The sequence below is a fragment of the Mirounga angustirostris genome, unplaced genomic scaffold (genome assembly GCF_029215605.1).
Source record: "Mirounga angustirostris isolate CCGP_5_RB_7025 unplaced genomic scaffold, mMirAng1.0.hap1 SCAF_5, whole genome shotgun sequence".
In the NCBI taxonomy this organism is placed as follows: domain Eukaryota; kingdom Metazoa; phylum Chordata; class Mammalia; order Carnivora; family Phocidae; genus Mirounga; species Mirounga angustirostris.
In genome coordinates this window covers 19,943,002-19,968,445 of record NW_026991713.1, presented here as the reverse complement: position 1 = coordinate 19,968,445, position 25,444 = coordinate 19,943,002, and the positions used below count along the sequence as shown (strand labels likewise).

Here is a 25,444-nt window from a genome sequence, read left to right as displayed (position 1 = left end):
GAGAACTGATGGACCTGAGAATGTCAGTAATAATTCTGTGGGATCAGGCTTCACATTTTAAATTACTAGGTAACCTGCTTTCTGTTATATTTTGACTCATCTCATTTTGGATCCTGGACCTGTGCTTTTCACGACTTAGTTAAAACTCAAAACTCTCCATTAAATATGCATGGGAAGAAAATGGAAGAAAATATAACAATTTTAGTAATTATTACATCTCTAATGGGTTAATTTTTTTTTAAAGATTTTATTTATTTATTTGACAGAGAGATAGAGAGAGCACAAGTAGGGAGAGAAGCAGGTGGATGGAGAGGGAGAAGCAGGCTTCCCGCCGAGCAGGGAGCCCGATGCGGGATTCGATCCCAGGACCCTGGGGTCATGACCTGAGCCGAAGGCAGCCGCTTAACTGACTGAGCCACCCAGGCGCCCTCCAATGGGTTAAATTTTTAATATTCAATACACATGGTCGGTTCAGAAGTAGAACTGGGGAATAAGGTCAGAGATGGGTTCTGGGAGTCTTTCACGAGTAATAGCTGAGAATGCAAGAGCGGATTAGCTCACCAAGGGAGAGCATGTACATAGAGAGCAGAGGGCCAGCAGCAGAATCTTGGGGAAAGCCCCCCACCCCAAAACCCCAAGGACCCAGGCAAAGGAAGAGAGGAAAATCAGGGGGAGAGGCAGGGTCTGTTTCTGCCACTTAGATCTATGGGCCCCTTCTTCCTAACCACTGTCCTCTTCTGAAATGGGTCATTTAAACAAAGCCCTGAAGCTATTTTGTTCACATACCCTTTGCTATGAACTGAGTTATGTGCCTCCAAAATTCATATGCTGAGTCCTAAGCCTAAATTGATGGTATTTGGAGATTGGGCCTTTGGGAAGTAATTAGGTTTAGATGAGGTCGTGAGGATGGGATCCTCATGGTGGGATTAGTGCCCTTATAAGAAGAGGCACCAGAGGGACACCTGGATGGCTCAGTTAGTTAAGCATCCAACCCTTGATTTCAGCTCAGGTCATGATCTCAGGGTCGTGAGATGGAGGCCCATGTCTGCTCTGCGCTCAGCGGGGAGTCTGTTTGAGGATTCTCTCTCTCCCTCTGCCCCTCGCCCACTCTAAAATAAATAAATCTTAAAAAAAAAAAAAAAAGTGGCACCAGAGAACTTGCTCTCTTTCTTTCACTGCCATGTGAGGACACAATGAGAAAGTACCTGTCTGAAGGTAGGGAAGAGGGCCTTCACCAGCACCTGACCATGCTGGTACTCTGATCTGGACTTCCAGCGTCCACACTTTGAGAAATAAATGTCTGCTATTTAAGATACCCAATCTATGGCATTTTGTTATGGCAGCTTGAGCTGACTAATGCACCTTCAAAGAAAATTTTGGATGATCTTAACAGATTTTCAAAGTGCTTTTTTTTTTCTTTTTAAGTAGGTCCACACCCAGTGTAGAATCCAACTCCAGGCTTGAATTCATGACCCTAAGATCAAGTCCTGAGCTGAGATCAAGAGTCATACACTTAGAGGCACTTAGGTGGTTCAGTGATCAAGGGTCAAACACTTAACGGTGGTTCAGTCCGGTAAGTGTCCTGACTCTTGATTTTGGCTCAGGTCATGATCTCAGGGGTGTGAGATCGAGCCCTGAGTTGGGCCCCACACTGAGTGTGGAGCCTCCTTAAGATTCTTTCTCTCTCCCTCTCCCTCTGCCCTGATCCCCAGCCCCGCACACATGCGCACTTTCTCTCTCTCTCTAAGAAAACAAAGTGGGGGGGTCAGATGCTTAACTGACTGAGCCACCCAGGCACCCCTTTCCAGTTGCTATTTAAAATTTTCTATCATAAGCTTAAATAGTTGCAAAGAATGCCATTTCCAACCTTCTATAAAAGTTGGCATCAAAAATAAAAATAAATCGGTAACCTCACTATTTTAAATATCTCCATGGAATAAAAATGTCAGAGTGATATAATACCTATGATAATATATTCAAAACGTATAAGTAAGTTCTTTAAACCCTGGAAATATAATATTATTCCCTTTCTCCCTGAGTAACTATTTTCATTCTATAGGATTCTATTCCCACTTAATATAATTTCTTACGTTACATTTTTAAAAATATTTATTTATTTTAGAGAGAGTGAGAGAGAGCATGAGCGAGAGGGGCAGAAGGAGAGGGAGAGAATCTCAAGCAGACTCTGCACTGAATGCTGAGCACAGAGCCCAATGTGGGGCTCAATGTGGGGCTCAATCTCATGACCCTGAGAGCCAAAATCAAGATTTGGACACTTAACCTACTGCACCATCCAGGCGCCCTACCTTACGTTTTAAAAATTTATCTTATATCTCCCTGCCTTAAAAGTTATATTATTAGAAATTTTAGAAACTTTTTTTCTGTGACCACAGGTCTTTAGAGTGTTAGCAATGTATTTGGAATTAAGTTATTGTTACAAGCATTATTTATACACAATTAATTAAGTAACATAAAAGATATTACTAGATAATTATTAAGCACAAAATAATATTTTATTGGAAATGTATCCTGTAGGTGAAAAATACTTTTTTTCCCAATTAATTTATTTATTCATAGTTGGAGATTATTTATTGTCAGAAAGGGACAGAATTCAGTATCAATTTCAGAGAGAATACCCCAGCCACAGAAGGTCACATACTGTATGATTCCATTTATATAAAATATTCACAGGATAGGTAAATCCACAGAGACAGAAAACAAATTGTTGGTTGCCGAGGCTGAACAGAGAGGTAAATAGGGAGTAATTGCTTAATGGGTTTATTTATTTATTTATTTATTAAAAGATTTTATTTATTTGTCACAGAGAGAGAGAGCACAAGCAGGGGGAGCTGCAGAGGCAGAGGGAGAAGGAGAAGCAGCTTGCTCAGCTTCCCGCTGAGCAGGGAGCCCGATGTGGGACTCGATCCCAGGACCCCAGGATCATGACCTGAGCTGAAGGCAGATGTTTAACTGACTAAACCACCCAGGCATCCCTGCTTAATGGGTTTAAAGAAAAAACACACCAACAAGTGAAAAATGTACGTCACATCTATGAATAGATTCAAGTTTATGTGGGAACTTAACATAGACTCTAGGTAACATTTCAAGTCAGTGGTAAAGTAACAGTGAAATGGTGCTGCATGAGTCCCTGTTAAGCTGGGGGGAGGGAACTCAAACAGATTTATAGCCCCTAATTCATACAATAAAATATTTTAATATTTAAAAATATTTGAAGAAAATTTATAAGAGTATTTGAATAATCGTGGGTGGAGAGACTTTTTGTTTAAAAAGTAAGACAGGAAATCCAGAAGCCATAGAGGAAAAGATGATAGATTTGAATAAATACAAATTTAAAAATTTGTTACAGCAAAAGATATCATAAAATCAAAAGGCAAAAAAGGGGAAAGTATTTGAAACATATATGACAGAGTTGATATCACTAATAAAAACTAAAGGATTTGAAAAAAGCAATTCACAGAAAAAGAAACAGATCACCAATAAACATGAAACTCAAATAATGAATAATAATTTCTTATGCATTGAGTTGACAAGTTTTTTGTTTTTAAAGACTTTGTTTATTTATTTGACAGAGAGACACAGTGAGAGAGGGAACACAAGCAGGGGGAGTGGGAGAGGGAGAAGCAGGCTTCCGGCGGAGCAGGGATCCCAGTGCGGGGCTCCATCCCAGGACCCTGGGATCATGACCTGAGCCAAAGGCAGATGCTTAACGACTGAGCCACCCAGGTGCCCCGTTTTTGGTTTTTTTAATGATAACATCCAGGGTATGAGAAAATAGGCAATCTCCTATATTGCTGATTAACCTGTTGCATAGGCAACCTTTTTGTGGGAGCGTATTCTAGTAAAAATCTATTAAGATTCAAATTAGGCATCTGAACCAACAAGCTCACTATTAAGAATCTATCCTACTAATTTGAAAGTATCAATATATAAGGTTATAGTCTACGATGTTTACTACAGTGTTAATTGTGGTGGTGAAACACTGAAAACAACCTAAGTGTCCATCAAAAGGGAAGTTAATTGAAAAAATAAGGCACACTATGGCACATCCATACCATGAATGATTATTCAGCTATTAAAAAGATTGAGTTAGGTATATATATGTGTATATATACATATACACACATATATAAATATATGCACGCACACACACACACACACATATATTAGCATGAAGGGATGTCTATGACAGGTTAAATGGAAAAAGCAAGTTGAAGAGTAATGTAAATAAAAAATAGATGAATAACTCCCTGTATATGAATATATAAGTTTGTACTTTTATATGCAAGGAAATTTAGACCTTTAGTCACACCATGGAGTGAGAACAAGGTTGGACAGAGGATGAGGCTTATATTTATACTTCTCTGTATTCTTTGGTTGGGGCATGGAACATTATTGCTTTTGTTTTGGAAGATACGGCAGAGATTGATATTTGCTTGTCCAACAGCCATTCTCTTCATTCTCTTTAGCAATAGAAGTCCATTGCCACTGAGAATAAAAAATTATATTTCCCAGCTTCTTTTGTAGCCAAATGCGGCCATATAATCAAGTTCTAGCCAATAGGATGTATTAGATGTTTTGTGTAGAGCTTCAAAAAAGTCTTCTTAAAATGGAGAAAGTGAGACCTTTTTTCTTTTTCTCTGCTGCCTGGAATGTGGACCTAATGGCCAGAGCACTAGCAGCCATACTAGGGTGATGAAGTTACCTGGAAGATGGTGGAGCAAGAAGGAGCCTGGATTTCTGATGACACCGTGGAACCACTATAAATACTCTAAACTAGTTACTTTTGGATTTGCTCTATGTGAGCAAGAAATGGTTTTATCTTGATTTGACTGTTGTTATTTTAGGGCTATATTCACCCAAATATAACCCTAAGTAATAAAAAAGGAAAAACCCAAAAAAGCACTTAGTGAAAGAAAAAAAGAGCCTTGTTGACCATTTTCCCCACTTCCTGACAGTGATGTTGGAGTGAAGTCTGTACCTACTAGATGGATATGTAAGATCTGAAACAAGGGTTATGTGTTCCTAAAACAATACAGTCCTGGAAAAATTACACATAATCTACTTATTATTCTAATTTAAATCTTACTTCCACCATCTTATACACTTCACAACCATTTATCCTAGAATTTGTCCATACTTCCAATTCCTCCAATAAGTTTTTGTCTTTTTATAATCAAGTCCTGTATCACTAAAAGTTTTCCAGGTCATAAAATATTTTCTCCATGGGTTGCAATATATCCTGGCATTAGCTCACTTCAGTAAAATGATCAGTGCATTAAAGACCCCATGGAGTTTCTGCAGAAGCCAATGTGGCATGGCACTTCTTTTGTGACATGTGTGAAATCTGTCCATCACTATAGACATTCTTCTGCAATATGACACTTTGTCCTTATGTCCATTTCATATGTGGTGTTCAGTGTGCTGGGAATGTTGGGGGAAAAAAGGATTCTTTTTTAGGGACCACTCATATAGAATCATGATGTTAAACCTAGAAGGGGCTTCAGAAGTCATTTTTTTTTTCAGCCCCTCATTTTACACAGAAGGAAACTGAGGCCTAGAAAGGCCACCTGACTTTCTTAGAGTAACTCAGCTGGTTAATGGTAGGTTGAAAAATAGAACCCAAGGGTCTGACTTCAGATTCTAGCCTCTTTAATTTGTTTCAGCTGTGAACTGATAGTATCATGGTAGACTCAGGAAAAAAAGTTACTGTATCTTTCAAGGCACTTCTAACTTTATATTATAGAATCTGCTGTTTCCTGGCTGACATTTAGCTGTTCCATGTCTAAGAGCACAGGAATATCTTAAAAAGCAGAACAAGTGCCCAGTCTCGCTATGTGGTTGAAAAAAAGTTTTTCGTTGTAGAAGATGTTGTTCACTGACCTTAACTGGCTTTCCTCCCCCTCCCCACCACATAGCTAAAGCATGATGCTATTGAGTTCTAAGTTGAGTTTCCATCCTTATATGAAAAGTTAGCTTGGCACAGAGCTTGGTAGAGCTAAGTCTGACCAGCTGCACTCTCAGCCACAAGGGAAATTAAACGAGACACTGTGGCTGGTTCAGTACAAATCAATCAAAGTCCCTTGAAAATAATCTCAAAAACACACACCAATAAAGATATGTGAACAGTCGTCTTGTCACATAAACTAATTTGAGTCCTGGTCTTTGAGGTGCCATGCATGTAGACAAAGAAAGCAAGGTGTCTTTTTTAGTTTGACCATGGGGCAGTTCATATTTCTTTGTCAGTTCCATGAGAGTTTTGGGAGAAAGTGGCCAAATCTGAATAGTCTGCCAATATGTGAGGTTACATTTGTGTGTCTGTTTGCCATCCTGAAGCAAGACAATGGCTACTGGTCTATCTGACTGTTTTTTCTCACAGTACATATATTTTTAAGTGTACAATTCCGTGGCTTTTAATATATCCACAAAGTAGTACAACCATCACTACCTAATTCTAGAACACATTTTCATTGTCCCCCAAAGAAATTCCATATCCATTAACAGTGACTCCCAATTCCAGCTCCCTTCAGCCCCTGGCAACCACTAATTGACTTTCTGACTATAGATTTGCCTAAATGGACATTTCATATCAGTGGAATTGTACACTGTGGTCTTCTGCACCTGGCTTCTCTCACTTAGCATATCGCGCTCAAGCCTCACCCATGTTGTAGTGTATATCATTACTTCATTCTTTTATATGCCCTGTAATTTTTTTTAAAGGACATTTCTTGGAAAAAGGTAAACGCTAAGTATTCCTCAACAGAAACACTTGCTATTCTTGGAAAAGAAAATGAGACAGGATCATCAGTATAATTTGGCTTCACAGGGACCCTGGGTGGCTCAGTCTGTTAAGTGTCTAATATCTGACTTCAGCTCAGGTCGTGATCTCAGGGTCCTGGGATCGAGCCCCAAGTGGGGCTCTCTCTGTTCAGCAGGGATTCTGCTTCTCCCTCTGCCCCTCCCCCTAATTGTGCACTCTCTCTCTCTAATAAATAAATAAAATCTTTAAAAAAAGAAATTTGGCTTGACAAATTAATATTAACATGTTAATAAAAATGGGAAAGAAAATTAAAACCAGAGCACCTGGGTAGCTCAGTCAGTTAAGCGTCTGCCTTCAGCTCAAGTCATGATCCCAGGGTCCTGAGATCCAGCCCCTCACAGGCTCCCTGCTCCGCGGGAAGTCTGAGTCTCCCTCTCCCTCTGCCCCTCCTCCCCACTCATGCTCTCTCTCTCTCTCGCTCTACTCTCCCTCTCTCAAATAAATTAAAAAAATCTTTTAAAAAAGAAAATTAAAAACAATAAACAGGTGTATACGAAAAGCTAATGGGAGCATAAAATTGTTCTCTAAACACAGATATTTTTTTCCCCTTATAATCTTAGTGAAAATTAAGGTGTATGTTGAAGCATATTATGATTTTTAACTTAATTTTTTGTCATCCGACAAACATTCTGCACTCCTGAGTTGACACATGCCTCTGTCAGACAGAAAGAGAAAAGTAAGAAGGAACATGAAGCTGCAGCTGAATTTAGAAAGTTAGAGGTGTTCTCATAGCCACATGAGATGGACAGGAGATTCCTTCCAGTAGGCGAGAGGGCAGAGTGCAGACAACAAATGTGAGAAAGGTCCTCATAGCTGTCAAGTTCCAGCATCCCTGTGTTGAAGAAAGGGTGGTGCCAACATGATTGCCGTGCAGAGTATAAAAGCCCTGGACTTCTCCCCAGCTGCTTGTCACACTGACCTGCACCATCTTTGACTGCTTGTGGGGTTTCTGTCAACCGTTGTCAGAGGGGAACAAACTCTTTGGAGAATAACGTTTTCTTGTGGTCATGCCAGAACCCACTAAGAAAGAGGGTAAGACTCATCCATAAATCTCTTTGTTGTGCTTTTTAATAAAATATGTTTATTTCTTAAACAGACTAAAAATAATAGAATCACTGTGATTTAAGGAAAAGATCCTTTAGAATAAACAGATCAGAGGCAAAATATAGGAAGAGTATAACCGATTGAAATATATCTGATGCAGATGGTTTATGAAGGTATATTGACTAAAATGATCAAATTATAATTTTATCATTCAGTTGAAAGGGATCCTCACAACATCATGTAAAGAAGTTAATTGGTCATGATGAACAGATTGCATTTTCAAGTATATTCTCTTAGGTTCAGTCACAAACTTTTCACCCTGTATTTGCAATTCGTGGGTGGTGGGAGGGGCTTGCAGTGCTTTCTTAGTTAATAAATTTGATCAAGATTTCAAAAAAGAATTTATGACAGTATCTCCAGATTTGCTATAGTTTTTCATGGAAAGACATTTAAAATATACAGATATACAGATGCAGGTATTTTTTGTTTTTATCAGTGCTTTTGAAACTTCATTACTTATTATACTGCTAAATTCTTGCATGCAAAAAACAAAATCAGACAACTGGGTAAAAGAGAATGTCTTTGAGTATCACTGCTAGATTGTGTTCTTTAATGAGTTTTGTTGTAGACTTATTCATAATATATAGCCTTTTAAAAGTAATTACACTGAAAATATTATAATATTCTTCACTAGAAGAATGCTTCCTCCAATAAGTAGTTTCTCCTTTCTATGAAAAAATCAATATTTAAAAACTAATTAGCAACATAAATAAATTGGAATTAGAAATTACTAAAATAATTAATGAAAAACACAAATTAACAGCACAAGTACATTGAGTTTAATTTTTAATGGAAATCTCTTTTTAAAATATTATTTCATTCATATTAGTCTTCATTAGTGCTTACTGAATCTTTATTTTTGACTTCTGCAAATAAAAGCAAAAAAAAAAAAAGAGCAGGAAGCATAAAAATAGTATTTAGTATTTTCAATTTTAATTCTTAAAACTGCTTTTAACCATTGTTTTGAAGAACCTTGAAAAAGATCCTAGACATTGATCCTAAAGTTGAAATACTACCCAAATTACCAAAAGTCTTTGAAATATATTTTCTTTATGTAATTAAGTAACCAGTGTTGACAGGCTGTGGTGATCAGTTTACAGGTTGGCTTTACTTAGTGGTGGAGGGCATTGATGGATGAAGTCTTCCACCCGAAATAACCACACCAAATGCATGCATTAATATGGGAACTTAATCCCAACTATCAGGCAGTGAGTCCAACCCCTGCTAAAGTGTCTTATTTGTAATGCAAATGATTTACATGTGTATTAAGTGTCCTTTTTATTTGATCTGTCACTTGACTAGCCTCTTCAGGGCTTATTTGGATGAAATGCATTCTATGTTTCCTGACTAAGGACAGAATATTGTTTTAATTATCCTGCATTTAATGGATGAATTTGCATGTGTTATTTTAACTCTCCATTGAAAATGACAAGCTGAAAAACTAATAAATAAGATGACAGACTGTAGAGCCTATAAAGTTAATTAACTTATTCTGGTTCCTAGATGTGATGAAGTTTTACTCTTGGTCTGACAACTGAATCTGACCCACTCTGCTTTTATTTTATTTTATTTAAGATTTTTTTTTTTTTAAAGATTTTATTTATTTATTCATGAGAGACAGAGAGAGAGAGAGAGAGGCAGAGGGAGAAGCAGGCTCCCAAGGAGCAGGGAGCCCGATGTGGGACTCGATCCCAGGACCCTGGGATCATGACCTGAGCCGAAGGCAGACGCTTAACCATCTGAGCCACCCAGGCACCCTTTATTTAAGATTTTATTTATTTATTTGACAGAGAGAGACACAGCGAGAGAGGGAACACAAGCATGGGGAGTGGGAGAGGGAGAAGCAGGCTTCCGTAGAACAGGGAGCCCAATACGAGGCTCGATCCCAGGACCCTAGGATCATGACCTGAGCCGAAGGCAGACGCTTAAGGAATGAGCCACCCAGGCGCCCCTCCACTCTGCTTTTAGAGACAATGAAATTTTAGAGCTACAAAGAGGAAGATCTATCTTTAACTTCAGCATCCCCCCCAAATTTTTTTTATTTTTTCCTTTTGAATTAATCAATACAGATGCCAAAATCCCCATGATCATCTTTTGCCATAAAAACACTGTTGATATTATGTGTTGGAGTCCCCCCACCCAGGACAGTAATTTTATACTCATAGATTCTTCAATTAGTTTAAATTTGGATGGTAGGTAGTACGGATAAAAAGAGGGTTACTGATATATTTAAAATCTTTTGAGGAAGTACAGGGATTTTGTTTGTTTGTTTATTTCCTTATCAGCAGAACTGATTCTTAAAGGAACTGCCCCTTACACAATTTTCCTGGTGAAATCATTGCCTTTTAATAGTGTTTCCTTTAAGGACTAAGGAGTATGGCAATTCGAGAACTATTCTGGTTCTTGTACCTTCTCCTAACTGATTTCATTTTCACCGGGGTGGTTTTGTTCCATAAAAACATCCCTCTGGATGATAGCCTCAAGAATAAAACATGCCACCAAACCAACTCTTCAGAGACATTTTATTTTATTTTATTTTATTTTATTTTTATTAACATATAGTATATTATTTGTTGTGGGGGGTACAGTCTGTGATTCATCAGTCTTACACAATTCACAGTGCTCACCATAGCACATACCCTCCCCAATGTCCATCACCCAGCCACCTCATCCTTCCCACCCCCTCCACTCCAGGAACCCTCACTTTGTTTCCTGAGATTAAGAGTCAGAGACATTTTAAACTATGGACAGAAACACTCCCAGGGAACAGATTCCTCCAGTCCCTATAGATCTCCTTATATCTCCTCTCCAGCTGGGAGAACCATGCCCAGGAAGGACATCACCACTTGCAGGGAATCTTGATAGGATACATGCCTAGGATCCAGGAGGACATGGCAACTCCTCAAAAGAGGCTGAGCTTTCAGCACCTGTAAAAGATGTCTCTCTTAACCGCCTCCCAACCTACAGTGGCCGAATTCTGGGAACTTCATGTTAGGTCTTGGGAGAACAAAAATCTTCTGAGGAGGTGGAGGAAGGACAGGTGTAACTTTGGACATCAAGGAGGAAGTCTAATGGAAGTTACTAGTCAACAGTCCTGACTTAGGCTTTTGAAAATATTCTGGATGGCTCAATAACCCCTTTTGGAGAAAGAAAGCCTTATTTTTAAGGAGTAACCACTTCCCATTGCCCTCCTTTCCACCTTCATCAATCGTATATTTATTCATTAGAGAACTATAGTATCTGTATTTCAGTTTGAAATAAAAGGCCTGTCTTACACTGAGGATTCATGCAGAACCTGAGGCCTAGCAAAATTAAGTTATTCTAATCAAAGAGTAACAGGATGTGGGCAGAAGTTTCAGATTTGTGGGAATCTCCCAGAATGCCTTACCGATACATGTATTTATGTATGAACTATTAATTGAGCACTTAATGTTAGCTAGTCTCTGGGATTCTGTTCTAAAAGCCCTCATGGTTAATTGCCTCTGGGTTCTACTATGTAAAGGAATCACCTTTCACTAGAAATTCCTCCTTTCCTGTCAAAAAGTGATTTTTATCCACATGAAATTAAAAAATTTCTAATTAGAAATTAGAAAATTCTTCTGTGGTAGAATCTCTTAGTTTAAAAATACTATGAATGGCTTTTCAACCCACAAAAATGATTTCCTCAGAATTCTATCTCTGCAGTATGTGATCATTAAAATCTGGTTCTTTAATACACTTAGACAGTTGTTAACTGTCAGAATCTATAGGACTTAGAAAAATTATCTTCTAAAAAAACACCAAGTTGAGGACTTAACACGAGTTTCACTTTTTGTTCTGTGATATATCAGGCCCTTCATGTACTTCACTTGTGTGGAAAAGGCATAAGTTCTCCTTGGTGCTGGGGTGTGACTCATAAAACCTTGGGAGAGACACTGTAGCCTTCTCATCTTCCATGTAAGATCTCTTCTTGAAAACTCAAACATATGACGAAACATAGGTTCATTTATGACCGTGACTTTAAGGGACAATTCTGATAACTCCAGGAATCAAAGGTATGGCATCGTTGCTATGGACTCTTTTGTCACGTCAACATACAAGATCTATCTGTCAAAACTATCTTGGCTTTTTTTAGTAGGAATGGATGGGAACATGGTAATGGAGGAAAACTTTCTTTCAGTCCATAGGAATTTTTCCCTTGCTTTATCTTCCTTCTTGGTCCCTAGAGATTTCATCACATTTTAAACTTCTGCCCCAAACCTATCTGAATGTAGAGCAGGATTCATTACCTCTTGCTTATTCCTCAGCATCGCCCAAGGCTTAGTCATCAACAGAAAAGGTGACCTGGTGATGGCAAACCTCCCTCTCAGATCTGCTCCTTGACCTTCAAGTTCTACCTGCATGAGACTAGATGGCCTATTTCAAAGAGCAAAATAAATTTTGGGAGGGGAAATGTCATCTCACATATAGAATATGACCTTTCATTCAAATTGGGGGAAAGTTAATTTGGAGGAAGAAAGGGAAAGAATGGGAGAAGAGGGAGGAGCTATCTGATCAAGGGCAACGATTTTCCTCCAAATTTGAAATAGTTCATTTAGGCCAAGTTGTAGATTTGGCTGAGGAATAAAGAAGTTGTATGAATGAATACCATGATGTTTTTCCCCCTGAAAAAATTTTGCCACACTGTACAGGAGATGAGTGGGGCAGATCTGAGCTCTCTGCTGTGAGTAGAGGAATGAGTGAGGGAGGAATGAGTGAGAAGGAATACTCTGGGGCAAATGCACACCAGAGAGGCTTAATACTTGGCAAAATCATTCTTTTTCAGTAGCCTGCTTTTATGACTGCCTGGGCTGCACCTGTTAGGAAGATAAATAAAGGACTGGCCAATTCTTTCCTCTTAAGCGCCCTAAATATATCGCTTTAAAAAAACTTTGGAAAAACAAGTTGTATCCTTGCTTCTCATCCAGTAAATCTGAAGAAGTCTTCCCCAGGCCTTTCAAAGCCCAGCAAAGTCAGTGGTAAGAGAGTTCCTGAAATGAACAAAGGAAAATGCTGGGCTCTCCAGTGCGTCTGAGGGACCTAAGACAAAGGAAGGAAAGCACTTACAAGCCTCCATTCCCTCAATGACTCCCTTCATTTTGGACACAAGACATGCCTTGAAACATTTTATTTTAGGCCCCTTATGGACACACAATTCACACTTTCCTTATTTATAGCAATTTCAAAGGATCTCTGAATCCGACATGAACGCTGAAGAAACCACCCAGGCTGAAGTCACTTTTAAGAAATGCACGGACACGATACCTAAACAAATGGTCTTTTTAGAAACTTGAACAAATATGAAAACAATGTTTTTGCAATACTTTTGTAAGCAAATATATCCCTTTTTAAAATGTTAGAGAGTTGTGGGAGGAAACTGCCATGAAACAAAATAAGTATTGTGGTTTTTTACTGCCCTAGAAAGCATTTTTGTTATTTTTGCTAAAATTTTTTATAATTACTTTCTCTAAAATTTACTTGTAGGCTCTTTATGCACACATAGAAAAGAATTTTTATGATTGTTAATAATTACTATTTTTATCTGCACTCCTCCCTAATTAGTCTTTGAAAACTATATTAAGAGACTCAAAATATTCTTGGCAACCTATGACTTCTGGTAATTCTAGACCTCATCTCTAGACATACTTGGATATGTTAGGTAATAAAGAACAGGATTAAAGAAAGCTCGAGCAATCAAAAATAAGCAGAAAATTTTTATTTTATTACCTGAGGGGATATGGCCATGTCTTCTTTCTTTGTTTTTATTCCATGTCAGTTCTTGACAGGAACAGATGTCTTTTCTGGAGTCCTTGTTGGTCCAGCCCTATGACACCCGAGGAAAACCTAAAAAATATGCAGAAAGGCAATTCCTGATTTACAGTGTTCCTGGTTAGGGTAATCATGAAGTAGCCATTGTTTACTTGAGAGCAGTTTCCTCAAATTTGAAAGTGTAGTAATTAAAGAATATGAAACTGTAAAAAAGAATTTACCATTTAACTTCCTCTAAATAGGCAAATTGTCTCATAACGAGAGAGAACAGGGCTTCGGTCCCCACAGCTTTTTATAAAGACAGGCCCAAACTATCAAAGTGACAATATTGTCTTCCCTCTTCTGCGTGGCTAGGCCCAGGTTTAATTTATGAAAAGTATATTTGTTTTGGACAGCCTCGCCTATAGACAACAAGCCGAATTTCGGGATGTTCCCATTCACGGGGCAGATTATTTACGGGTTTTCCACTCCTGTGTTATGGGCAATGAATTCTTTATGCATTTCCAGAGTAAAATTTTAGATTTCATCAGACTGGGGTGGGAAGTGGTTGATTTGGCAAACCAGGATCATATAATCACATGCTTACTTCTCTCTCTAAAATGAGTTCATAAAAAGCTAACTGTAATCTGACTTTCATTATGCCTTTCAAGTCTGAAATCCACTTTGATAAGTCTTTTGCCCTTTTACACTCCCTTAGGAATCTTTTTATGGGCCAATTTGGCACATCAATACAACACCTAAAGTTATGTTTAATATGTCAGATGTTAGATCTTATAATTTTGTTTTATTCATTTTTTTGACTTGTACTGTAGATATTTACAAGAACCGAGGCTAGAAAATGGGTGTTTTTTTTCCCCTCCAAAATCATCCAACTCTCCCTCTAAATAGTATCAAATCTCTTTTTAAACTCCTCAGGAATTCTTTGCTTTATTAAATATCAGCTTTTGCATGTAATAAAATTTTCTATATCTTGCAACAGAATGTTCTACTTATGACTAAAAACTCACCTATTTGTATAATTCTTCATTTTAATTTCTCATTTTTTTTTTAAATTAGATGTCCTTAGAGTTGTTCTGCATATAGTCTGCATTTTGGCTTTTTCCTTATGCATATTAACTAATATTCATTATTAAGTGTAGTGACATAAACGAAGTGTACTATTCATAGAACATTCTAGACTGTTCCAATTCCTGCTGCACCATATATTGAGTTAGTTACACTTCATACGCCTCAGCTTCCTCCTCTGTGAAATATGAATAATAATAGTACCTAACCCATTAGGTCTTTGCACAAAGGAAATAAGATAAATAAGGTAAAAAGTTCAGAGCAGGACCTAGCACATAAGAACTTAAGTATATTCCTTCTAAAACAGCAAACTCAGAATATAGCATAAGGTGTTAAGTGCCTTCCTCTTCACCTAAACTTTGAGGGCATTTCCACCAACCCGTAACAACCACTGTAAGGTACCTAACAACGCCTGCTCTTTTCCTTAATATTTATTTAATAAATATTGTCAATATTTAGAATGCATTCCCAAACAGTTGCTGTTATTATCCTAGCCATCATCACCAACACCATGAGCATTTCCTTTGTTTACTTGTGAATCATCTTCGCTTTCCCCCACAGAAGCCCAGATCAAATAAGAGGTCTGTACTCCAGAGACTCTGTTGTGTTCCCACTGAAATATGCCATGTCCAGCTGAGGGTCTCCAGTTGTTAAACAGATGAAGATAACTAGTTGTTTCTTCACTGTTCCATTGTGGGAGCATGGCCTTTCCCACTTAGATGAAAGAGTCACCCTGCACAGTTGACCGTGTAACTGTATCCACCCCCAAAGGTTGAAAGGCTTGGGTTTGTGGAACATTAAGATTTCTCTCCCCACCAGGGGTGCTTTTAGCAGGTGGGGTCTTCCTCAGGTCTGAATATTTCTGGGATATCCACATAAAGAACTCTCCATGACTGCATATGGATGTGATTGATTGACTGCCACTGCGTTTACTGCTGTGGAATTTTATTTTTATGACCCCACCTGGCAGCAGGCCTGTCCTTCCTCTATTTTTAAAAAGTCACCCAGTCTGAGGCCCAGCAATGCCTTGGGGCAAGGCCTTTAGGGGATTTATCTGATAACCATAGAACCACATAAGAGTGGTGTGATTATGCTGATGGTCTGCCCAGGAACAGACCCCTGGGAGAGGCATAATCAGGGACTAAAAGGGGACATTGTTAACAATTCGAATCACTTTTGCAATAATTTCCTTGTGACCTGTGCTAAATTTTTAAACTTTTTCATCTGAGTAGAGATTTTCCCACACCACCACCCCCATCTATGCCGCTCCAACCCCTGTTGATTCTTACTTCAAGATGTGGTAAGAATAATGCAAAAGAGACAGTTCGTCAGATCTTAGCAAGCCCCATGTTAACAGTGAGAAGCTGTCCGTTGCTATGCAATTCTTTTTTTTTTTTTTTAAGATTTTATTTATTTATTTGACAGAGAAAGACACAGCAAGAGAGGGAACACAAACGGGGAGTGGGAGAGGGAGAAGCAGACTCCCTGCCGAGCAGGGAGCCCGATGCGGGACTTGATCCTGGGACTCCAGGATCATGACCTGAGCCGAAGGCAGTCGCTTAACCAACTGAACCACCCAGGCGCCCCGTTGCTATGCAATTCTAACCATATATTAATCCTCTTCCTGTGTGGAATGACATCTGGAAGTTGAAACATGTGTAATTAGAAAGACATAAGAACAATTTGACTAGGAGGGGGAAAACATCCTGTGGGTTCAGGGAAATTCCATCAAGCTGAATAATGAGTCATTGAAAATTTGCATACCTGATGCACAATTGGACTTCATCTCTTCAGAACCTTAAAATACGGTCTGGCAATATTTAGCCACAGTAAATAAATATGGATTTAACTGACTGAAGAATTCTGAAACAGCTGGTTTCCTTGGATATCTAAGAGTTTATTTCGCTCTTGAACCTTATTATTTCAACCAATTTGGATAGAAACATACCAAAAATACAACATATTACTCCTTGCTTTTAAAAACAAAGGACAGTTGCCTATAACTTAACTGTGTCTTAAATTATAAATGTCAGTTAGTGTATCCTGAGAGCCCAAATTATTTGCTTTTGTATTAAATGAGCTCATATTACTTGTATTTTGAATTTGTGGCCAGTTTTTCATAGCCCTCCTGTTTCATCCCTTGCTACAAGTCTGCTGTCTTCTTTTATTACTCTTGTCGTCAGTATGTAAAGCTGCCCTCTCTTTTCTTTGTTGTTTGTTGTGGACCCAAGCAAGGTTTTTAATCCCCCTGAGTGGGGCTGCACTGTGGAGTGTCCATGGGCCACCTGCGGCATCACGTTTAAGGAGGCACTCACTCTCAGGGTCGTGCAAGTGCTGGATTGGCACTTGTGAGTGAGTGCATCCTTAAATCTGGCCCCTGGCCTGCCTCACCCTAGTCCCAGTTCCCAGGCTTGCTGAGGACCTGGGTGGGCTCTCTTATGAGAAAAGCACTTGCACTCTCAGTGCACAGGGCTTGGGGAGCAGGAGACAAATCCAAATTTGCATTTTGGAGACCCTTCTAAATTGGCTGGTCAGCAGCTGTTATCTGGACAAGTGAGGTTGGCTAGATAGCTGAATTCTGAGTAGGGGCGGTGGTACTCGACAATATTGCCCTTTTGTCTCGGGTACTGTACACAAAGGAAAATAAGTTATATTTCAGCCCACCAAATCAGTTTATGGCTTTTATTTTGACTGCTTCATTCGTTTTATTAATTAAGGCTACAGATTTTTCCTAAGTGGAGCATGTGACATGAGTTTATTTTTTCTAAAGTGCACAGACACAAAATAATTTTTTAAGAAGATTTACTATAAATTCTAAATGTTTTTCAAACTTGTTGGTCTCCGATACATTGGCACTTAATAATTATTGAGAAACTAAAATGTGTTTTTTTACGTGCATTATATCCATCAATTTTACTATGTTAGAAATTAAAATTGATAATTTTTTTTTAAAGATTTTATTTATTTATTTGAGACAGAGAGAATGAGATACAGAGAGCATGAGAGGGAGGAGGGTCAGAGGGAGAAGCAGACTCCCTGCCGAGCAGGGAGCCTGATGCGGGACTCGATCCCGGGACTCCAGGATCATGACCTGAGCCGAAGGCAGTCGCTTAACCAACTGAGCCACCCAGGCGCCCAAAATTGATAAATTTTTTTTAAAGATTTTATTTATTTATTTGTCAGAGAGACAGAACATAAGCAGGGGGAGAGGCAGGCAGAGGGAGAAGCAGGCTCCCCGCCAAGCAAGGAGCCCAATGTGGGACTCGATCCCAGGACCCTGGGATCATGACCTGAGCCGAAGGCAGCCGCTTAACCGACTGAGCCACCCAGGCATCCCTAAAATTGATAAATTTTTAAAACATAAAAATACACAGTACCCATTCTTAATAGAACATTGATGTCACATTATATATCCTCTGCATATTCGTGAGAGAATATGAGTGAAAAAGGCAAATAATGTCTTAGCATTATTATGAAAATAGTTTTGACCTTATAGACTCCCCAAAAAAGTCTCAGGAGCTCTTGAGGATCCCAGACCATACTTTAGGAATCACTATTATAAATCAGTAAAGAATTGCCTCTAAAAATATGTCTAATTTCCTAAATCCCAAGGTAGAAGATATCCACACCCACAGCCTACAATGAATAGAATAGGGGACAAATTAAGCATATAACTGTGAAAATGTTACATTAAACATTCATTTATGTCCAAAATCTAGATTTTGATGCATAAGAAATATGACAAGTACAAATGCATTGTCATTGTGTTTGCTGATATTTTTGGTGACGCTTATAATTCATGTAACCAAAACCTCTCCTAAGCATTATTAACACCTCCATGCAAATAATATTTTATATTAAAGCAGTTTCCATTGTGCTGGGCCTATGAGGTCTAGGCTGCCACATGCACACAGTGCCAAACCCCACTATCAACAGGGGATATGCCAGACAGTGTTTAGCCTATTTAACCTAAGAAGAAAGATAATTTGCTGTGCTACCCAAAATGACAAAAACAAGAGTTGGCCAGATAGAGCCTCATTCACCACAATGTTCACAAAAATAAAGGATTCACGTAGTTTATTTCAAACCAAGAGTGCGACTTTGAGAATAAATAATAGGAACAACAGTCTTCTCCTGCACACCAAATCACCAAAGCATGCCTTTAGCACATTTATTTTATCCCAAGAAAGCGACAAGAAGAAAGCCACAAAAAAAGGCCTATAATCCTACCACTCAGTGATAACAACCGTTATTATATGTTCTTCCTGTCTTTTCCATGCCATACAACATATTCATATGTTGTAATTATGGTCTCCAAGCTAGCAAAAGGCTAAATTACAATGCACCTGAGGGCCCATAAAATATTTTTAAGTAGGTCAAACAATGTATTATATGAGCCCGTGAGCCCAAGGGAAGGAGAGAGCTGGAATGTTTATATCATTTTGGTGTGGAGACACATACAGGTTTATTAATGCCTCCTAAGACTGAAGATTTTTTTTTCCTCCTTCAATTTACTGACCATGGAACCCTTGATCGTGGAAAATAGGAATGGACTGCATCGGAGAAAGCCGAACCACTTATGGAGTTACTGGGTTCCTGGTCTTCCAGCAGAGCACCAAGGCCACATATGGGCTGTCTGTTTGCTAGCTGCGACCAGCGCCCTGCAGCTAGAATGCTCTGGCACTCTCGGTGCAGGCATGCCATTGGTAGCATACCTGTGCTTTTTACAGTAGGTGGTCATAGGAAAAATCCACCATAAATAGATCAAGCCCTTTGAACGCGTTTCAGTGTTGCAGAGGAAGAGAAAGTCTATATCTGTGAACTAGAAAGGATCAAAGAACAGCCGCCCTTGCCTAAGGAGGAAGGAGGTAGCTTTACTTGCTGGTTCAGAATCTAGTTAGTTTTTATGTTGTCCCAAAAAATATTTCCTTGGGCTTATTATTTTCTGGGTTTCCGAGTTTCTTCCTTTTATTTATTTATTTATTTATTTATTTATTTATTTATTTATTTATTTTATTTTTAAAGATTTTGTTTATTTATTTGAGAGAGAGGATGAGAGGAGAGAGAGAGCACATGAGAGGGGGGAGGGTCAGAGGATGAAGCAGACTCCCCGCCAAGCAGGGAGCCCGATGCGGGACTCGATCCAGGGACTCAGGATCATGACCTGAGCCGAAGGCAGTCGCTTAACCAACTGAGCCATCCAGGCGCCCCGAGTTTCTTCCTTTTATTAAAAAGAAGTTTAAAACAGCAACTTATATATCCTTTAGTCCATCCTATCTGTGTGTTTCCTAATCAAGACCATGGGGGAGGATGGAAGAGGGAGACAAAAACCCGACTTTATTCACCTGGCACAAAAGTCTTACAAAATTTGCCTTTGGGTTTTTGAATAAGCACAAGCATAGCAGGGCCTCCGTTCAATAAAAAACCTTTTGCTCTAAATCTAAAGACGTGGAGAGCTTCCCAAGGCCGGGTGCCTCCTGAGCGTTTGGACAGGGCTAAGCTAGTTGACCGTGGAGGTGGCACGGCTGATTGAGGGTTATTTGCTAAGCAATGCAGCCCAGATTTTGAAAGGGGGAATTCCTTAGAAAGGCAAGAGTTGTATGGGCACTGAGGGCCCAAACTCCAGCCTGATTGCTCTCCTGCCCTTGTTAGAAATGATGGGGTGGGGCGAATGCCTCTCAGCATTCAGCCAGCAGAAGGGTCGCCAATGGGAGACATAGTGTTCCCTGTGGGTAACGCGGATGAAGAAAGCTGCCTTGGGAGAGCCAGCGGATGGTTCTTGATTTCTTGGCAGCGAGGAGAAGGGGCTTTTGTGCGGGTAGGAACAGCCTGCCGGTCAACTATATTTGTAGAGCACCTGCTGTGCAGAATTTGAAAAAGGAGGAGGAGACAGGCCTTGTCCTCAAGAAGCTTGTGATCGGAGAGGAGAAGTCCCCATGTACTGTAGACCCTTTACCGTTCACAGTCACGTTTGAAATGGGACAGGATCAGGTGATATTTAGGGCATAGTCTGAGCCTACCTGCTCAGTGTGGGCTGTGGACTGGCAACATCAGTATCACCTGGGAGCCTGTTAGAAATGCAGAAACTTGGGGCGCCTGGGTGGCTCAGTCGTTAAGCGTCTGCCTTCGGCTCAGGTCATGATCCCAGGGTCCTGGGATCGAGCCCCGCATCGGGTTCCCTGCTCCGCGGGAAGCCTGCTTCTCCCTCTCCCACTCCCGCCGCTTGTGTTCCCTCTCTCGCTGTATCTCTCTCTGTCAAATAAATTAAAAATCTTTAAAAAAAAAAAAAAAAAAAGAAATGCAGAAACTTGAAAGCTGCCACAGACCCCCAGGATCAGAATCTGCACTTGACCAAAACCCCAGGTGATTCCTATGCGCACAGCAATTTCAGAGGCACTAGAGGAACTACAAATGTTGTGAGCCTCGAATGTTTTGAGAGTGCAAAGCCACCTGGTTTCGTGACTAACTTGATAGAAAAGAGTAGTTAATTTACCTGTGAGCTTCTTTTTTTTTTAATTAAAAAAATTTTTTTAAGTAATCTCTATACCCAACGTGGGGTTTGAACTCACAACTCCAAGATCAAGAGTTGCCTCCTCCACTGACTGAGCCAGCCAGGCGCCCCAACCTGTGAGCTTCTTACACACAGGCATCTTATCTTATAAATGCCCACTCTTGTGAGATTTATAATGGATTTATGCTCAATGAATTCCGGTTGCCGGGTCCTTCTTCCTACAGTCCCCATTCAGTGGATACTGTGGAAATCGTTATGAATGAATCACTGTCATAGAGGCAGCTAATGAATCTGGGGAACATGCAAATGGCTCTTAGAGGCGTGGGTGAAGCTGGGCATGGCAGAACCTGTCGGTGACAAAAGATGCCTTGGAGTAAGAGAAATGCAAGAGCAGTTCCTTTAAGGCAAAAGGAGATGCTTTGGGGTCCTGAGATGTACCTGCAATCGTGCATTTTCAGTCTAATTCCTTTAATGCATGGCCTTTACCGTTCCAGTTTTCCTATTTCTCCAGGTCTAGGACAGCTGGAATTCTTTGTTTCAAATGCCTTGAAAACTATTGCGAGTTCATCTTTTTACTGGCTGGTCAATTTATCTACAGTGTATGTAAATTTCATCAAACATCAATTATTATTACCATAGGGGAGTGAAGGGCCTACCTCCTCTGCTTCCTCAGCCCCCACCCCAATTCCAAGCATGTTCTAACATGATGCAGCCACAGACCTAGAAATAAAGCAAATCTCTAGTGAGTGGCGTGTGGAAAAACAGGAGTGTCGTTCTCCCAGGTGTGTCAGAGTAAAATGGTGACAGTAACAATGATAACCATAGAAAGAGAGATTAAAGTGTATATAGTGTCTACCACCTTCCCTACTCCCACAGGAATTCATCCGTTTCTGCCAACAACTCTTAAGATAGGTTATGCTATTGTTTCCACTGCATAGGAAAGGAACTTGAGGCACATTCCACTCCTACAGATAGGACAACATCCTTTGGAGGCTATGTGGCCATGGCGATAAGACCAACCAATTCTGAAAAGTCCATCAATCCACTTCTGCCTCCACCAAGTATGACAGCTAAGAAGGGAAATGCAGCCCCATGTGGCAAAGCCCAGGTTCGGTCAGGCAGATGGGGGCAGAGCCTGGCTCCACCCTTCATGGGCTGCGGGACCTCGGAGGGCCTCACTTCCCATCTGCAAAATGGGGATGATTAAAGCACTGATTTCAGAGAGTAGTAAGGATGATAAGAATGAACATACATTAACATACACTGCGCCCTTCATGCAGTGGGTGCCAAAAGTAGTTGTTACCTATTTATTCCTCCACTAACTATAAAGAAACAGGGTTTCTATGATTTTAAGAAGGAAAAGTTCTGGCTCTGCCTCCATACTAGGCAGGCATGTATTTTCCTACTTCCACTTCCTGCAAATATTCTAAAAATACCAGCATTAATATCCTATAATATTTCTGTAGTTCTGACTATAATACAGTTGGCTGTTAATGATCGGAAGTTCTGTGGATTTCTTGGAAGTTGAACTAAGTCCTTTAAATTCTCATTTTGTTTTGGTTTGGGGGCTTTTACATAGAACACTGGGGCTACAAACACAATGGAAATGGACAATTCACATTCAGAACACATTTACAGTTTCAGTACCAAGAATAATTCTCTTTTATTTATTTGATTAGATTTCACCCTTGGCCTTACTTCCAAAACAGGATTTTAAGTAACCACAGCTTCCCTTACAAAAATGGGCTTTTGTTTATATAGATGCTGAGAAATCATGGCCAATGTGATAGTCCCTACACAATCACCAATGAAGCCCTTTGAATTCTTTTTTATCAATTCACTATGCATTTAATGTGTTTCCAACAATAAAGTGAGGTGCTAGGGAGATAGGAAAGGAAATGAAAGATCCCTGTCCTTCCTTACTCATTTGGGAGGGAAAAGAAACATAGATACACTGAGATAAATGGAAAATAATTTTAAAATAATTAATGAATGAAGAGTATATTATCATGTGGTCCAGAATGCCAAGAAAATAAGGGAGGGGAACAGAAGGGAAAATTAGCTTTGGGAATCCTCAGAGAAGTATCAAAAAGATAGACCAAGACTGACAAAATAACAGTAGTAGTTATTGCTGTAAATTATAGAGCCCTATCTACATGCAGGAGCTGTGCTTACACTTTACTTAGATTAGCACCTTGCTTTATTTCACAGATGAGGACACTAAGGCTGACAGAGATTAAGGAATTGCCCCAGATTACACAACTAATAAGGTGTAGAGTCAGGATTCAAACTGAGGTCTACCTGACACAACCACATTCAGAGAATAAACAAAAGGTCTGTTGAGGAGAAGATCATCACTCTTCTCAGGGGCAGAAAGGTCAGAAGTTGAAAAAAGAAACTAGCTCTAGAACAGAGGGGGCCACCAGGGTGGGCTAAGGAGAGGGAAGGAGGAAGTGCCCACTGGCAATGGCTTTGAATGTGAACCTAAAGAGTGTAGACCTAACCAAATAGGTAAGAGAAACCCTGTCTGGTAGAATAACAGGATGAAACACAGTTGGGGCATTAAGTAATCCTTGCAGCTATAGGGCAGAGAAACTTGTCTGCAGGGAGAGCCAGGCAGAGGTCCTCGGGCATTAGGCAACAATGACCCTGTCCAAAAGATAGTATGCCAAAGAAGTTGGCTTCTTGCTCTCTGTATTCTGATATCCATGTGCTGCAACAACTCACCCAAAGCCAAGGAGTCAACATTAGATTTCCATTTCTGCACTCAGATCTCTGAAAATAAAATGCTTTGGCCCAGGGTTTTGTCTTCTGGTTGACCTGGCACTACAGATCCTTCCCATGACGTGGTGAAGAAACTAAAGCATTTCCCTCGATGCCATCCAAGGGACACTTGTTTCACTATATCTTCAAACTACATTGCTCCTGCCACGTTACCTTCTGCCATAAGGTTATAAGTTTTCTCTCCTTTGGTTTTATATTTTTCTCTCTCTTTAGTAAATAGCAACATATTTATGGTCATCTGAATGAAAATAGTTTGTTGTTGTTGTTGTTTTTTAATTTGGAGTTTATACCCAGCACACACACAAAAATTGTGATGGAAGGAGACATTGTGGCATCCTGACAGTCCTGTGTTCCTCCTTTCTTGATTTCTGTTGGGGTGCAGTCCATTCTTTCTTTCATGTTCATTCCAGCCTGCCTGGACTATGCATAGTGATAACCTTTGGGCTAAACTGTTTGTTGTGAGCTATTTTCCTCTTTGCTTGGAAAGAGCCAGCTGTGGGGAAAATAAGTAGAAAATCCTAGATCTGGACAAAGACAAAGCTCCTGGGATCCCACATGTGCTTATAATATGAAAAATTTTCTTTGATATTTATTTATCAAGCAGAAAATAAGTTTAAAAGAGATTACCTTCATTAACTGCCCTAGAGTAGGAGAAGCTGATTCACACACAGGTCACTAATTCCCAGTTCAGGGAATCCATGGGGATTCAACAGAGGAAATTCCATGCCTTTTGGTCATGGGATATGCCTTTAGCTACTTGGACATAGTATATATATATTTTTTAAGATTTTATTTATTTATTTGAGACAGAATGAGAGAGAGAGAGAGAGAGAGCTCATGAGAAGGGGGAGGGTCAGAGAGAGAAGCAGGCTCCCCGCCGAGCAGGGAGCCCGATGCGGGACTCGATCCAGGGACTCCTGGATCATGACCTGAGCCGAAGGCAGTCGCTTAACCGACTGAGCCACCCAGGTGCCCTGGACATAGTATATTCTTTAACAGAAGTTTCTTTAACAGAATTCACTGCCAGACTGCTCTATAATTCTGGATATCCAAAGCCAGATATAAAACCTCAAAACCAAAGCTCTCAAAAATTTGGATAAGGGTGGATAGAAATCTACTCCAGGGAGTGTCTGGGAGACTCAGTCGGTTAAGCTTCCAAATCTTGATTTCAGCTCAGGTCATGATCTCAGGGTCGTGCGGTCAAGCCCTGCACTGTGCTCCATGCTGGGCGTGGAGTCTGCTTGAGATTTTCTCCTTCTCCCTCTGCCCCTCCCCTCACCCTCTCATGCACTCTCTCTCTCAAATAAATAAATAGATAAATAAATAAAATATTTTTTAAAAAGGAAAGAAGTCTA

At 39.8% G+C, this 25,444-nt stretch overlaps 1 protein-coding gene across 12 annotated transcripts in view; it reads left to right on the top strand.

Moving 5' to 3' along the window:
- Window positions 1–7,731: 7,731 nt before the first annotated feature.
- Window positions 7,732–25,444, top strand: part of MYBPC1 (myosin binding protein C1) — an 88,220-nt gene continuing 70,507 nt past the window's right edge. For 7 of the 12 annotated variants that reach the window (XM_045872751.3, XM_045872749.3, XM_045872746.3 and 4 more), the window contains exon 1: window positions 7,732–7,870. In XM_045872751.3, the coding sequence (XP_045728707.1) occupies window positions 7,846–7,870 (25 nt within the window). In that variant the 5' untranslated portion in view covers window positions 7,732–7,845. The remainder of the gene's footprint in view (window positions 7,871–25,444) is intronic. The other 5 variants (XM_045872756.3, XM_045872754.3, XM_045872750.3 and 2 more) reach the window with 1 other exon arrangement.